The sequence below is a fragment of the Coturnix japonica genome, chromosome 19 (genome assembly GCF_001577835.2).
Source record: "Coturnix japonica isolate 7356 chromosome 19, Coturnix japonica 2.1, whole genome shotgun sequence".
In the NCBI taxonomy this organism is placed as follows: domain Eukaryota; kingdom Metazoa; phylum Chordata; class Aves; order Galliformes; family Phasianidae; genus Coturnix; species Coturnix japonica.
This window is the reverse complement of record NC_029534.1, coordinates 2623010-2637204: the sequence shown is the minus strand read 5'-3', so window position 1 is coordinate 2637204 and position 14195 is coordinate 2623010. Positions and strand designations below refer to the sequence as shown.

General features: G+C 45.6%; 1 protein-coding gene across 6 annotated transcripts in view; it reads right to left on the bottom strand.

Moving 5' to 3' along the window:
- COL26A1 (collagen type XXVI alpha 1 chain) overlaps positions 1 to 14195 on the bottom strand; it is a 127511-nt gene that overhangs the window by 18044 nt on the left and 95272 nt on the right. For all 6 annotated transcript variants that reach the window (XM_015881016.2, XM_015881018.2, XM_015881020.2 and 3 more), the window contains 4 exons: positions 6016 to 6169; positions 3540 to 3584; positions 2063 to 2179; positions 519 to 671 (listed from right to left, as the gene is read on the bottom strand). In XM_015881016.2, coding sequence (XP_015736502.1) covers positions 519 to 671; positions 2063 to 2179; positions 3540 to 3584; positions 6016 to 6169 — 469 coding nt within the window. The remainder of the gene's footprint in view (positions 1 to 518; positions 672 to 2062; positions 2180 to 3539; positions 3585 to 6015; positions 6170 to 14195) is intronic.

Genomic DNA, 14195 nt, shown 5'->3' with positions numbered 1-14195 from the left:
TATATCTTTAAAATCACCATAAGTTCAAAGAAATGTTGACCTTCCAGCCACAGGGAAGGAATAAATTACAGTCTTAGTCTGGGCTTTTGAGCCCACAGTTCTGTGTTTTGCATGGATAAGGGATGATGCTGTGCCAAAAACACAGGTGGGGAGACATGTCTGCAGGGGCAGGAAAAGAGCTGCATTGAACAGATGTCCTCGTTATGTTATATAATTTCAGAGATGCAAACATTTCATAGTTGCTCATTTCTGAATATCCCTGAGCCCTGTAATACTGTAACGGCAGCACCATGAGATCTCACAGCTATGCAGTTTCATTGCACCAGCACCTAAGTGGTCAGACACACTGTATTTTTTACCCATGTGTGGGTCTCTTCCACATAGGAAGCTCATTTTGTCTCTTCTAAGGAAGGCAGAGCACAAAAGGGAAGGTGGGAAGAAGAGCTGAGCTGCTCTGAACCCATCCATTCTGCTGATGTACCAGGGAAAAAAAGATGGGAACAGAGAAAGAAGCTTACTTTCTTTTTCAGCTGTGGGCTGGAGGGAGTAGAGAACCCCTTGCTGGAAGGTAAGTGGGAGGCTTGGGGTGGCAGGTGGTCCTGGAGGACCTGGGGGACCTGGAATCCCAGTTTCTCCTGGAAGTCCTCTTGGTCCTTGAGGTCCCAACAGCCCTGTGCAGAGGCAGAAGAGGATCTGTTAGTGCACTTGAAGATGTGCTAATGGTTGTAAAAAGCAGTAGGAAGCCCATTCATTCCTGGAAAGAAGAGTCTAGATAGTATTAACTCCTCAAAGACAGAAGAGAAATGCTACCTGAAAATACTCACCACTGCCAGATGTGATGGAGATGTAAAACATGCAGAGAAATGAGATAAAGGGAAAGCAATGTGGCCTCAAAATTATTTCTGTTAAGCAACAGATCCCCTCTCAGCAGGTCCTACCATGATCTGGGTAGGATCACAGCATATTCTTGCTCTCCCAATAAAAAGAGAATTTCTGTCCTGAACTATAATTGTGGGAACTGGGGAAAAAATACTCAAAATTGGGATACTAATTCCCTTTGGCTTCTTCCTATGAAAAGCAAGTGGCCTTACTTGGCTCAAAGGTGTAACAAAGCTCAAAAAGAAACCCCACAAAAATCTCCCTGAAACTGAGCAAGAAACTAAAGGCAGCTTGGAAGCAGGCGTGGCTCTTCCTATTCTCCTCCAGGTACACCTGTGTGTCACCTTACCATCACAAAAGCACAGAAATAGCAACAGAAATAATCAGCGCAGAAGCAAATCAATTCTGATTCCTTTGGGGCTGGAAAGCTCTTGTTGCAAATGGAGAAACCAAAAGGCAGACACATCTTTGGCAAAACCAGCCCATTGAATGTTTGACAGGACATGCCAAAAAAAAGCATTAGGAGCCACTCTCACATTTTAAGGCACTCTCCAAGTTTTAAACCTTTCCTGATCTCACACTTATAAGGCACAGCCTTTCAAATGCATACAAAGCACAGAGGCTGAGGTCTGGCACCTATCGTGTAGTATCGCCTTCATCAAAACATTTAGGGGATGTAGAAAGTCTCTGAGCTCAGGAATGGAGTGCACTGTGAAAGAAAGGCCTCATAACCTTTTCCCTTAGCTTACAATGGCATCATTAGTTTGACATTCTGGCATCTGACAGCTTGACACAAATGATGGAGAAAAAAGGCAGTTAAAACAGGCACACAGTGAGAGGGTCGAACAGGAAATGCTCTTTTCCAAAGGCTGACAGATCGGAGACTGGTATTCATAGCTCCTGAGCAGGAGGGGAAAACATGATCCTGCTGTTCTGCTTTCTGGGACAAGTTCTCCCCAGCTCCATAGGAAATCCCAGTGACTGTCACGGCTCTCCATGCAGATGGTGCCCACTCTGAGGGCTGCTGGCTGAGTTCAGTGCTCAAAGGACTTCAAGGGATGGGTTTAATATAAACTGAAATCTCAACACTGTGTGTGTCCCAGTCTTCTGTGATCTGTTTGCACAGACAGTTTGCACAATGTGAAATATCCCCTGTCATGCCCTGCCCTCCCCTGGGACTTACCTGGTGGCCCTGCTGGGCCCCTCTCCCCAGGTTGTCCCTTCTCGCCTTTTGGTCCTGGTGGTCCTGGAAGACCAGTTGGTCCAACTGGGCCTGGAGGACCAACCTGTCCCGGTAACCCTAAAAACATCCAGACAGGAAATGAGTTAGAGATTAAGACACTACTGAGATCAGAAGGTCTTTAGCAACCTAGAAATGAACAGAGAGGGGCTGCAGTGCAAGGGGCTCCTTCAATGGATGGAAGCTGATATCCCACCCGACACAGTGGGTGCTGCACTTGGCAAGCTCAGGCAGGTGATCAGGAACCCAATTAACAGAGTAAGACCATTTGCTTAGAGCACTGTGAACAGCTTCTTCCACCCTATCAAACCCCCCATCACAACTTTACTGCAGCAAACTCTTCCCAGCACAGAGGGAACAGCAGAAATGTTTGCAAGCATAACAGACTGTGCTTCTGAGCACAGGTCAAAACATTTCCTCAATCATGTAAGTCAACCTTCATTCTTCAGTTCAATCTTTATAAATCAATCCTGTGAACTTCTGCAGGCCAAGAGCAATCATTTGCTGCTAGCATCCTCAATCACGCTGCAACAGCGGAGCTTTAAAGAAACTGGCACTTCCTTCCCTGAAGGAGGAAATTGCTGAAGGAAAGGCTGAGAGAAGCAGCACTGGGTAATGTGTCAGGCAAATGCTCATACTGGTGACAAATGGTGTTACCAGCATAAAAGAGACAAGTGCAAAAGGGAGACTAAAGGGGGAAGGATTCAGGGAAAAAGGAGGGGGAGGAAATATGAACAGGTCAAATCTTCAGCTGGCATTTCTTAGCTCTGCTGCAGTGACATTGCTTTTAGAAGCCAAAGCCTCTGGAAAGCATTCATTTCCTGAAATATATGAAAGAAAAACCCACAGAAACAAACAAACAAACAAACAGGTACAGGGTGAGCATCCTACTGCTAGAGACCAAATCAGACAGGATGAGGTCTGCATTTTCTTCCTGGCCCTCTCATTAACCTGCAACACAACACCTGCTCCCTTTATTCCCCAAGGTCCTACAGACAGGAGCACGTTTTTCTCTGTACAGAGCGTATCAAATCAATGCCCTGATAATCACCAGCAGCTCTCCATGCCCCTGGCAGGCCACACCACTAAGGTAATAATGGTGTGTTCTCCCATCACTCAGCACATGCCCCATTCGCTGTAGCCATGTGTCCTTCAGTGCCTCTCCCATAGGCAGTGCTTCCATCCTTCGTGTTCTGGGGGAATAGAATGTCTCAGAGATGATAAACCTGCTGTTTTGCCTCCCGTGATCAAATAAAACCCAAAGAGAAATCCAGCCTCTCTGTATCTGCAAGGCTCTGCATCGCTGAGGGCTCATGGCCACAGGGACTTTCTGCTTTTTGGGGGGAAATATCACATACAGGTCTGGGCACAGCAGTATTTTGTCCTTTAAAAGAGGCAATAGGAGAAACCATTCACTTACCCTGTGGTATTAGCTGCTCCTCTGCTCCTCTGTGTCCTTTAGGCTCTAATTACAACAGTCAGGGTTAAAAAGGAAAAGGGGAAAAAAAAAAAAGATAAGAAAAATTCAGTCTCTTGCTGCCAACTGGCTCAGTCAGAATATATATATTTTCTTAATTCTCAGTAAGATGTATCCTGTTGATAAACAAGCTGATCAGAAAGGCCAGCAGCGCAGCTGTCTCAACAGCTCTGAGCGCTTTTAAATGGTTGTCTATTCTCAGCCCTGTCACTCACATATGAAACAGTCACCCTAATAAACAGTAGCAAGTCTTCCTGGAGCTCAGCCTGGAGAGGCATCAGCCAACACAGAGCTGTAAGGTCATCCAGAATCACTCCCACCATCCAAAGCATCTGATTCCCATCACCCATCTGTGTGATGGGTACCAACATCCTGCCCTTAGTCCTTTGGGTTTAGAAACTTGGCAGCATGCAAGCTGAGATGTGGATTTGCTTTAGCTGAAAGAGTAGATGTGGGCAGAGTAGGCAGTATGTCACAAAAACTCTGTGAAAGGTGATGGGAGGGACAGAGGTTTGGCTTTCCTCAGCCTCTAATCACACAGGGAGCTCAGGTTTGACTTACACCTAATCCATGGTGACACTTGTTGAAAGATCTCCGGAGGTCTGCAATTGCTGCAAGGGAACCTGGGGCTAACTTTAAGCAACAAGACACAGAACCATGTTGAAATCACACCAAACGGGCAGTCCCCATTGTCCTAAACCAACTGCATCAAGTTCCCTGCATTTCACTGAAATCCACAGCGCATTTTTTGGCTGGCTTTGAATTGTAGATGCAAACTGATGTGGGGAGGGAAGGAAACCAAGTGTGAACCCTGATCCATGAAACATCCCCAAAGCTCCTTAGCAAAGCACACAGAGCTCAGCTGGGGCATTGAGGAAGCAATCACATGTCAATAAGCAACTTAACTGATTACTTCTAATTGCTGAAAGACATTGTGCTGACCTGAAATGGCCCAGTGCATGCCTGATTGCCAGTTATTACACTAGAGCTGTTATTCCACACTAGGTTAAATAAATCAAGGCTAGAAAAATAAAGGGTGACAATGAGTTATAACTACGCTTGGCAGCACGCAGGCAGCTGCCCACCCAGTGTGGGAGTCTGGCTGATGACACCAAGCCTCAGACAACAACATCCTGTTTTGGGAGATGCTCCCTATTGGAAATCTGCTGATATTGGGCCATGGAGTCAACCTGATGCAAGTGCTACAAGAGACTGTTCTTAACAGCACTGCCAAATGCCTGGGAGAGCAGCACACACAGCTCCTTGCTGAGCAGGTTATCATGCATAGAGAGCTTCAGAGAGGAGAAGACAATGAGCGGAAGGGACAGAGTTGTCTGCACATTTGCTTCATTCACTTCATCACAACGAAGTGCAGGTGCAGAGATACAACAACAGCAAAAGTAAATGACATGGAGCAGGCAGAACGAGCACATAACGGACACTGGGGGAAACTGCTTTAATTCAGTTCCTGGCAGCCGTCAGTGTGGTCCTGAAAATACTTTGCAGAACATATTGTTAGCGAACCTCCCTCCATGTTGTGGCATCCTGTCAAATTATAAACATGGACGACATCTGGTCTATGTTGGTTGCTCCAAGTCTGCTGCAGTCGTGAAAGGCTGCCATAATAAACTGCTCTGACAAAATAAAGGGGGGGAAAGAAGAAAGGAAAAAAGGAAAGTAGGCCCTATAGAGGATAAAGAACTGCTTGGGGAGCAAGTGAAGCAACTGACAGACAGGGCTTTGGAAGCAGAGAACGGGGATCTTGAATTGAGAATGCCAAGGTCAAGGAAATTCAATGCGGAGTGATCTGTCTGGCCAAGTGGGCTCGGAGGGAATTTCTTCTAAGTGTATTTTTTTTTCATGCCACAAGAGGGATCATAAAACAGCCCATTGTGTTTATGGTAAATTTAAAAAATAGAATGCGGAGTGCAACTGCTGGTGATATTCATGGGAAAGTCGTTCCTCCTCATAAAACCAAGAATTACCCCTGCTGTAGTCCCATACCACTCCTGATGGGGAAACACTACATTTAGCTCAACAAGGGAACACAAATGGTCCCCTGGCACCCCAGCACGATGGCTCTCTGGAGTTTCCTCAGGAATGTTTCAGTCTATCCAGATCTCCAGATCCACGCAGACATAGACAATATTAAATCTTTAGAATGAACGACCCCCAGCTTGGAGGAACTATGTCTCTGGAGCTAAGTAAAGCTGGTTCTGACCCTAATTGCCCATCTGAAAACCTTAACCCTCTTCTTTACAGAGCAAAGGAAAGGAGATGTCAGAGTTTCCCTCCAACCTGCTCCCTGTGAAGCTCTCAATGCTAAGTCAGCTTGGCACAGCCTTTTGTGTTTGTAAGATACCCCACAGGTACCACTCATGTAGACAGAGTGATTCAATGGGGAGCAGTCCATGCTTACCAACAGGTCCCACTGTTTTCCTCAGGACAGTCCCAGGATTTAGAAGAGGAAAAGCATCCGGCAGCAAGTCGTCGTACCAGGTAGCTGTGGTCCCAGTGATAGGCAGGTTGTTTTCCAGTGGTGGGCTCCTCTCTGCTGCTTCAAGCAGAAGGATCTGGACAGGGGACACAGAGAAGGCAGATAAAGTCAATGGGGAGGCAGTATTTAGCTTGGAATTCGGCTGTGTGATGTTGCAGGAGGGTCCAGTGCAGCGCCGCATGTCCACTTCATAGAGGGTTTCACTGTTTGCAGACATTCAGCCTTAATGAGACTGTCTCCCCAGTGAGGAACAGGAGCCAGGGAGCGGAGCTGGGGTGAAGACACAGCTTCTCACTGCTAGGCTGAAATCAGGTTAGAATCACTGGGAGCCAATGCCATGCAAAGGGCTGTGGGATGCCCCAGGTGACAGACTGCAGTGCCTGGGGACAACTACTGGCTGGACAAAAGCTTATCTAATTAAAGATGAGAGAGAATATGAAGCTCTTAAGGAGCTGAAGTGATTTAATTTTGGAGCAAATTAAAAAGAGGCTATTTCCTCTAAAAGCTCTGCATAGCAGTAGTAGAGCATTATTAAAACTCACAACTGTTTCTATACCTTATAAACACACCATCTTCCAAACAAATCCCCATCCAAGTGTGTGTCCCTGAGCTGTTTGGGCTGTTCACAACCTGAGCTCCTTAGCCAAGTGATCCTGTTTGTCCTGCATGATTCTGACTGTGCTTCCCCTCCACTCTACACCAGAAAACAGTCTGAGGAATGCATCATTGTGATTTCGTATAGCACTGGTACCTCCTGTTCAGAAAGCACCAAATCCAGTCCTGATTTACTGGTAGGGGAAATAAAAGAGAATACAGCTCAAACTTTCCACTAAATCCCTAGAAGTTTCAGTTTTTACATGCTGCATTTGTCTTTACATAATGAAGTCACGCTGTAATTATAAATGAGAGTGACTTGGCTCATTTGTTTTTAACTTGCAATTATTATGGGGTTTATCACTTATTTATTGCAAGGTCTGGTGAGAGCCAGAATTACAGCAATGCCAGAAATGATGAACTTCCTGCAGAATGCATTGGCCTGACAGAACTGAATCAGAAACTAATTAAACTGGGAGCTAGCTTAAGTGCAGGGGAACTGAACCTCAGCTGTTGCAAACAAGGGAAAGTCCTCCTTTGTTGCATTGTTCCTGGGTCCAGAGCCTCACTTTAATAGCAATAAAAAAGCAAAAGGAATCAGGCCACCGTGAGGCCTGCTTCTATCCAACAGCTTCTTGGTAGAAGGCAATAAAGGAATTGGTTCTGTATTCCTCGTACACTTCTGTGCTCCTGCCCTGTAATTTGTCAGGCTGAAGGAAATATGCCATCAGTTCAACAAACGCTCAAGCATGTGCCTTGCCACGATTGGGCTTAATTCCCATTGACGTGGGGCTCAAGTGAGCATTGAAGGCATTCTCTGAGTCACTTTATACTGTTATATTATCCTCTTGCTTCCCCAGCAAAATACCTGGATAACGTTGCCAAAGCGGACTCAGCAATACAGGCAAAACCAATCCTTGTGGTGGTGAACTAGAGGGAGCAGAGCCAGGCCAGGGTTTGGATGCTCCTGCTGTGGCAAGAGGATGGCAGGCTGCGTTGGGCACTGCTCTGCCATAGCCCAGGGATGCTGCAGGACAAGGTGACAGTAAATCCATGACAGCAATGGTCAGAGAGCAGCAAACTGCAGGGGCTGCAGCCCCAGGGCAGTGTGAGCAGAGAGCTAGCACAGCCTGGCTGCAGAACGGCTCCAAATCATTTTTATGGGTGATAATAAAAACGTGTTACCACATAATCAACACTAAACAGTGGCAACGGTATCCTTTTCATTAAAAAAATATGGTTTAAATGAGCACATTGCTGATAAACGCTGTAAAGGACTTAAAGGCATGCATGGAATAATCCAGTGTGCACTTTTATGGATTGGCTGAGTGCACTCCGTGGTCACCAGGGCTCAAGCCATGGCAACGAGTTTATTTTCCCAGGGCACAAAACGACAGAGATTGGGAAGCCTCAGGACTTAGAAATTTGTGAGAAAATCTTGTTTTTATGATTAGGCCTGAAAATGTGTCCAAGAGATGGAAACGAGAAAGAGGAGAGCTTTCATATCCGTGAGATCCAGAGAGCCAAAGTGAAAGAGGGAAAGCACGAGGGATTCAGTCACATTCACAAAGTGCAAATGCACTTATCCCAGCAAGGAGTGTCCTTTTGTATGCAAGCACAGCATGCAGCACAAACCAGGTCCTTATGAGAGCATTGGAGACGTTCATCTATTATCTGTCACGTTCTGTTATTCTTAAAGCTGCCATTGCCCTGGTCGAGGGACTCGGAGAGAATTCCCACTTTCATTAAACAAAAAAAGAAAGTTTTTAGCCCTCTGAGTAAACTGCTGGAAAATGATACCATTGGGGCTCACAGCCAGAAAGCAAATGAGCAAAATGTGCAATGTATTAGAGTCTCTGCATTACAGGCTGGGTATTTCCTAGTCTGTACGGTTGAGGGAGAGAGGAAGGTGGCAAAGAGCGAAGGGTGGGAATGTTCAGTGCAGGCAGTGCCCACCGCTCATCACCCACAGTGCAAAGGCTGTGAGGAAAATAAAGGAGCAGAAAACAGTGCAATCAGCCTGCGGAGAGGAAACGTGTTGAAGCCATGTTGGCCACACAGCCAAGCAAAGGGCACAGAGGTGATGCAAAGGGTGGACCCTGGGCTTGCTGCTGGTGGTGGCAGGAGGGCAGATCACTGCTTGAGATGCAGAGAACCTTCCTCCCAACTTGCACTGCATTGCGCAAGGGGAAGGATGGCCTCGAGTCAGCACAGCAAACACACACAGGGGTTTTGCTTCTTTGCACATATGAAACAAAAACTGAAATCGGAGCACAGATGGACGTGCTGAACTAGAGCCTCTGGCAGGAGAGGTCCCACCAGCAGCAGTGCCTGCCTCTGCCTTCCAGACCCCACCTCCCACTCAGCAGGGAAGATAGGAGTGCTAACTCTGCCTGCTGCCAGCAGCGCAGCGGGAGCAGGACTGATGCATTGCCTGGCTGAGTGGCCTGCAGGCTGTGCTGGGGACAGGGGTGAAGGCTGTGAGGACACTGCAGGTCCCACCAAGCCCCAGGCTCACCTCAGCAGCTCCTGGCACTCACTGTCCTCCCATGGCATGATGCCTGGCTCTCATCGGCACGACCCACTCACATTGGGCCCTCAGTGGGATGTTAGCACTCCGTGCCTGAAGCTCGGTCCCAGCTCACTCAAGCCGGCTCCCCCATTCCCATTTGCCAGCATAAACTTTCTAAACTTCAGACACATACCACATTTCTTGCGTCAGATCAAAAGCTCAGCCTGGGGACAATGGAAATGGGAGGAAGGTTTTCATCTTTTTGAGATGGTCAGTGTCAGAGGACTTTTTTTTTTTTGGCTTACAGTTGCTTTCAAGAACCCTAATTTAGTTGTTTGCACACATCAAAACAGGATTTCACAAAAGCAGCCTCCTCCCATCATCTGCCCTCTGCTCGCATTCCCAATGTCCTGTAACTAGTAGGTGCTAGGAACAGGGGAAGAACAGCCAGGTTCCCAGTGATTTCAAAATGGATACAACGGGGCTCAGAATGTTCTTCTTTGGATAAAAAACACATGGAAATGCAGGGGGGGATCATTTGACATAATCCAGATGGATATTATTAATCAATAAACAGGGGATATTTGCTTTCTTGAAGCACTGACAGAATGAACCCCCCTCCATTCCTTTCTGAAAAGGAGGGAAAGAAACTGCATGAACCCAGCTCATCAGCTATAAATTCCAGTGTAAAATAAGATTCCCTTGATCTCATAAAGACACGAGCTGATTAATAATGCTAATTGCATAACCTGCTTGTACGTATCTTTCTTTCTAGCAAATTATTTGGCAAAATGTAAGTTTTTAATCACTCATTCAGACACAGAGCTAAACAGGGAGCTTTGCAAAAGTTGACGGTGAATGGCATCTCTTGTAGTATTATGAGACCCATGAACACAAATCTCCAATACAATTGTTTGGTTTCAAAAGTCAAAATACATTCAGTAAGTGTCCACTACAGTAAGTGATCTCACCACCTCCCTGAGAAGCCTGCTCCAATGCCTCACCAGCTCTTGCTACAGGTTGGAGATTTACCTTTGCTGCTGTAAAGTCCTGGCATCCCTGCGTTTTAGAGCCAGGGAAAATAAGTGGGATGTGGAAAGGATCCAGCAGTGCTCACAATGCCGTGCTAAGAGCTCACTGAAGAACGAATTGCACAAAGGAGCTCAGAGTGAAATCAGACTCCCCACCATTACTTTAAAACACCTGATAAAAATAAACCGGAGCTATAACCTTCCACTCTCAAAATCACATCATTACTCTCTGCCCAATTTATTGCTCGTCACCTGCTGGGGATGTAGCAGTGCTACAGACATGGAGCCAGGCCAGCCTGAGATGAAGTCAGTCCTGAGAAAGTAACATCTGTTCCAAGCAATGGCTTTGAGATCAGCTCTGCTTCCCATCAGGTGAGAATCACTCAACTCTGGTCGAGACGTTCACATCAGCCAGCTCCATTCTGAGATGCCTTCTGTGCTCCTCTCCTGCACTGGGCTCTGGATGAGGAGTTGCAGGAAGAAAGCAGCACAGCTGGAGAAATGAGAGGCTTGCTTCTTTCCTGGTCAGGAAAAGGACCCCGAGTCACCTGGGGAGCTACACCAGAATTCCTGAGAGCTGAGTGGAAGTTTAATCCTGTGCCCAAACATGCAGTAAAGGACCCAAGTACATACATCTCCTTGTGTACCTCCCTCACTATTACCTACTTTTTGTCCACAAGAGTACCTCTCCTAAAACCAAAGCTTGCCAACTTAATATTCCCAAGCAGTAAACACACCAAAAGCACTTCCTAATTCAGACAGAGGACTTGCTTGGCAAATTAAGTTGTATGTTAAAGGAAAATTGAACTGTTCGAAGTTATTTTATGAAAATATTAAATATATTTGACTAAAAATGCCAAACTTGTAACTAAAACACTTGGCAGGATGGGGTGGTGGAGAGGGAGGTCTTTAAGCATTTTTTGTAGTTCTGGCAAATTATTTACAGCATTTGCCAAACACATGTAACAGTCTCAGGGGACAGATTTCTCCTCCTATCCAACAGTGATAAGAAATAAGATCCAAAAATGATTAGGCTTGAGAATGAAAGGATTTTAATTGTCATTCTGAAAGACAGAGGCCTGCTCACATCAGAGGGAGGCCGGTACCTGCTAAGCAGAAACGTGAATATTGCTGGTCTGGAAAACAGGCAGCTCAGATTAAGACCTTTGATACAAAATTCAGTTTACCCACCAAGTTTTGTTTCACCATCTCTCCTTAAAAATCACTATTATTCTTAGAGTCGTTGTTACATTAACTGAATACAGAAACTCACCATCTCATTCAGACATTTTGCAGGGATTGATTTCAGTTTGTTCTTGCTCCTAGATGAAACTACCTGCACAAAAATAAACTAAATACTCCTGAAATTCAATTCTTGGAAGAGGAAGAACAGATTTTGCACCAGTCATCAGGAAACCACAGAGATGCTCTAAGCTACCTCCCTGTTCAGAACAGAGGGAAAACAAATAACTTCTAGTGGCAATCAAATACACAGCATAGAACATCCACAAAGGTCCTTCAAATATCAGGTAACTATTACTGTCTGCTCGGCCTCATAGCCGAGCTTTCACCCATTGAGACCCTTAGCCACACTACATTACCTCAAAACATTTTCTGTTTTCCAACAGCAGGGGATTGTTGCAGTGCCTATCAGAGAAGGAAAAGGCAACCCCATAAAACACCACAGACAGCTGCTTGGAAGAACAGGCAGATAGAAAATCACTTCATACAATGATTGCAGTAAAACTCCAAGGAATGGTGCTTCGTAATCAAAAGACATGGGTAGCGAAGGTGCAGTGTGGTAATCTGTTCTACATAAATGGGGTGATTTCATATAAATAGCAATGTATTGATCAAACCTCTGCACAGTACAAAGATTTTCTTTAAAACCCTTCAGAAACTTCTGCGTAGGGAATCACATTACAAGGGCTGCTTTCATGCAAAAAATATGCATGTCATTTATCAATCACACAATGAATCAATCAGACACTAGATATGTAATGTTATCTCCCTGCATTAAAGCTGTAAGTGAAATGCCATGAACTTCTCAAAAGTGGTGTCAAGAGATAAGACTGGCTTATATCAACTCAGATCAAATGCTGCGCTCGAGCTCCAACCAAAAGCTGGGATTAATATCCCACTGCCCATAACTCCATGGTGCAGTTCATTAAAAAGAACTGGGTTGTGGAGAACCAACTAAGCAGAAAGCTTCACTTCCCACTACATAGAAACATCTCATAGAGCCACAAGGACAGACTAGAGCAGCGCTAAGGAGGGCATGAGGTGCATTTGTTTGCCCCACAGTTCGGCCACATCTCAGTCTCTTCTCCTCCCCGAGGGCAACATAATCACCGATCCCTAATGAGTCATTTTCCACTCTGTTTTCTCGCCTCTCACTTTCTAATCCAACTCTCATATTACAAAAATCAGAGCGTTACTTTTATTACCTCATTTGGACGCTGATCTTACAAGCTGGATGAACCAACTCATCCTTGTAATAAAAAGAGATGAGAGCACTTCTGGTTACATCCCCACTTTAGAGGGACAGCTGGAGGGGCTTCCAGAAGAGGAGGGGGTGAAAGAAGAAACAGACCTGCAGCCTGTTCCTCCATGGTTGTTCAGCTTGTTTAGTGTACCCTTACTCTTCACAGCCACCTGCATTTTGCATACCATCACACCATGGCCAGACCTGCTTGAAGCTCCACTGAGGTGGCTGTTCCTCCCTGTGGCCATTCCCTGAGCTCAGCACGGTCACGCTGGGTTGAAATTCAAAAGGACAAAAGCAGCAAAGCCATTCATGGGTGACCTTTTCTGATTTACACTCTTCAAGTGCAAGTGCCCCCTCACATCACTGGAATGCAGACTCCCTGTTGATCTGGGATTGTCATAAATAACCTATCTCGAGGTTTCCCACGCAGGGTACTCCAACCACAACCCATGCAGGGCTAAGGAGTTCGGTACTTACTCATACCCAAGAAGATGTATTTCCTCATCCTTTTAGGACTGAGAGCTTCCAGGGAACTGCTATCCCATGGATGCTTTCACCAAAGGCATGTTAAAACACGATGGGCTGCTTTATTGAGCATCACTTGAAAAATAGAGACCCTACAGTCACATCCAGAGCAGGAGCACAAACTGTTTTAAATGAACATAAGCACCATTTTCAACCATGCTCGCAATTACTGAACTACAACTGAGGTCACTGCACTGCTTGTGTAGACCAAAGTGAACTTAAATTAACCTGGAAAAAAGGGTGAATCAGCATATTTCTCCTGTGTATAGCATCTGTGCTCATGCAGTGTTGCTTCACTCTCCATTTAATCACTATATACCATCAATTTTTGCACTGCACCCACAAGCTTATCAAACAAAGTGGAAGCCAGCAGATGAACATCATCACTGTTAGGCTGTGCTGCAGAAGATGCTCTTCTATCAGATATATTATCTTTAGCACATCACAGTATAAACAGAAAACTCATTTCCCTCCATAAAAGTAAACCCTTTGATGAGCTTTGCTCACAGCTTAGGTCTCTGTGGGAGCACAGTCAAGACAGAAGGAAACCCATCTCAACAACATAAATTGCCTCATTATCTCCCCTGAGCTCAGGGATTTTCCTTGCTTTTGTGACTGGCTAAGAAGTAAATGAACTAGCTAGAGAAAGGTCAAGTTGGAAATGCAAGTGTTCCAAGCTGTAACTTTTCAAGCTACAGTGAAGATGAGGTGTCACAAACAAATGCTCACATTTAGAAGCACATGGCTAAAACAGATGACAGCAGTCCTCCTGCAAGCCAGACAAGCCTCCAGTGTCAGTGTTCACTCAGCAAGACAAGGTGCCTGGGACTGCACAGTGATGTGGCACTAAAACACAGAGACTGGGATCAGCTGATGGAGCTGCCAAAGATCATCACCACCAAAGTCCCCCATGTCTGTTGAGTTGACCTGGGTGTACTTTCACGTATGGGCT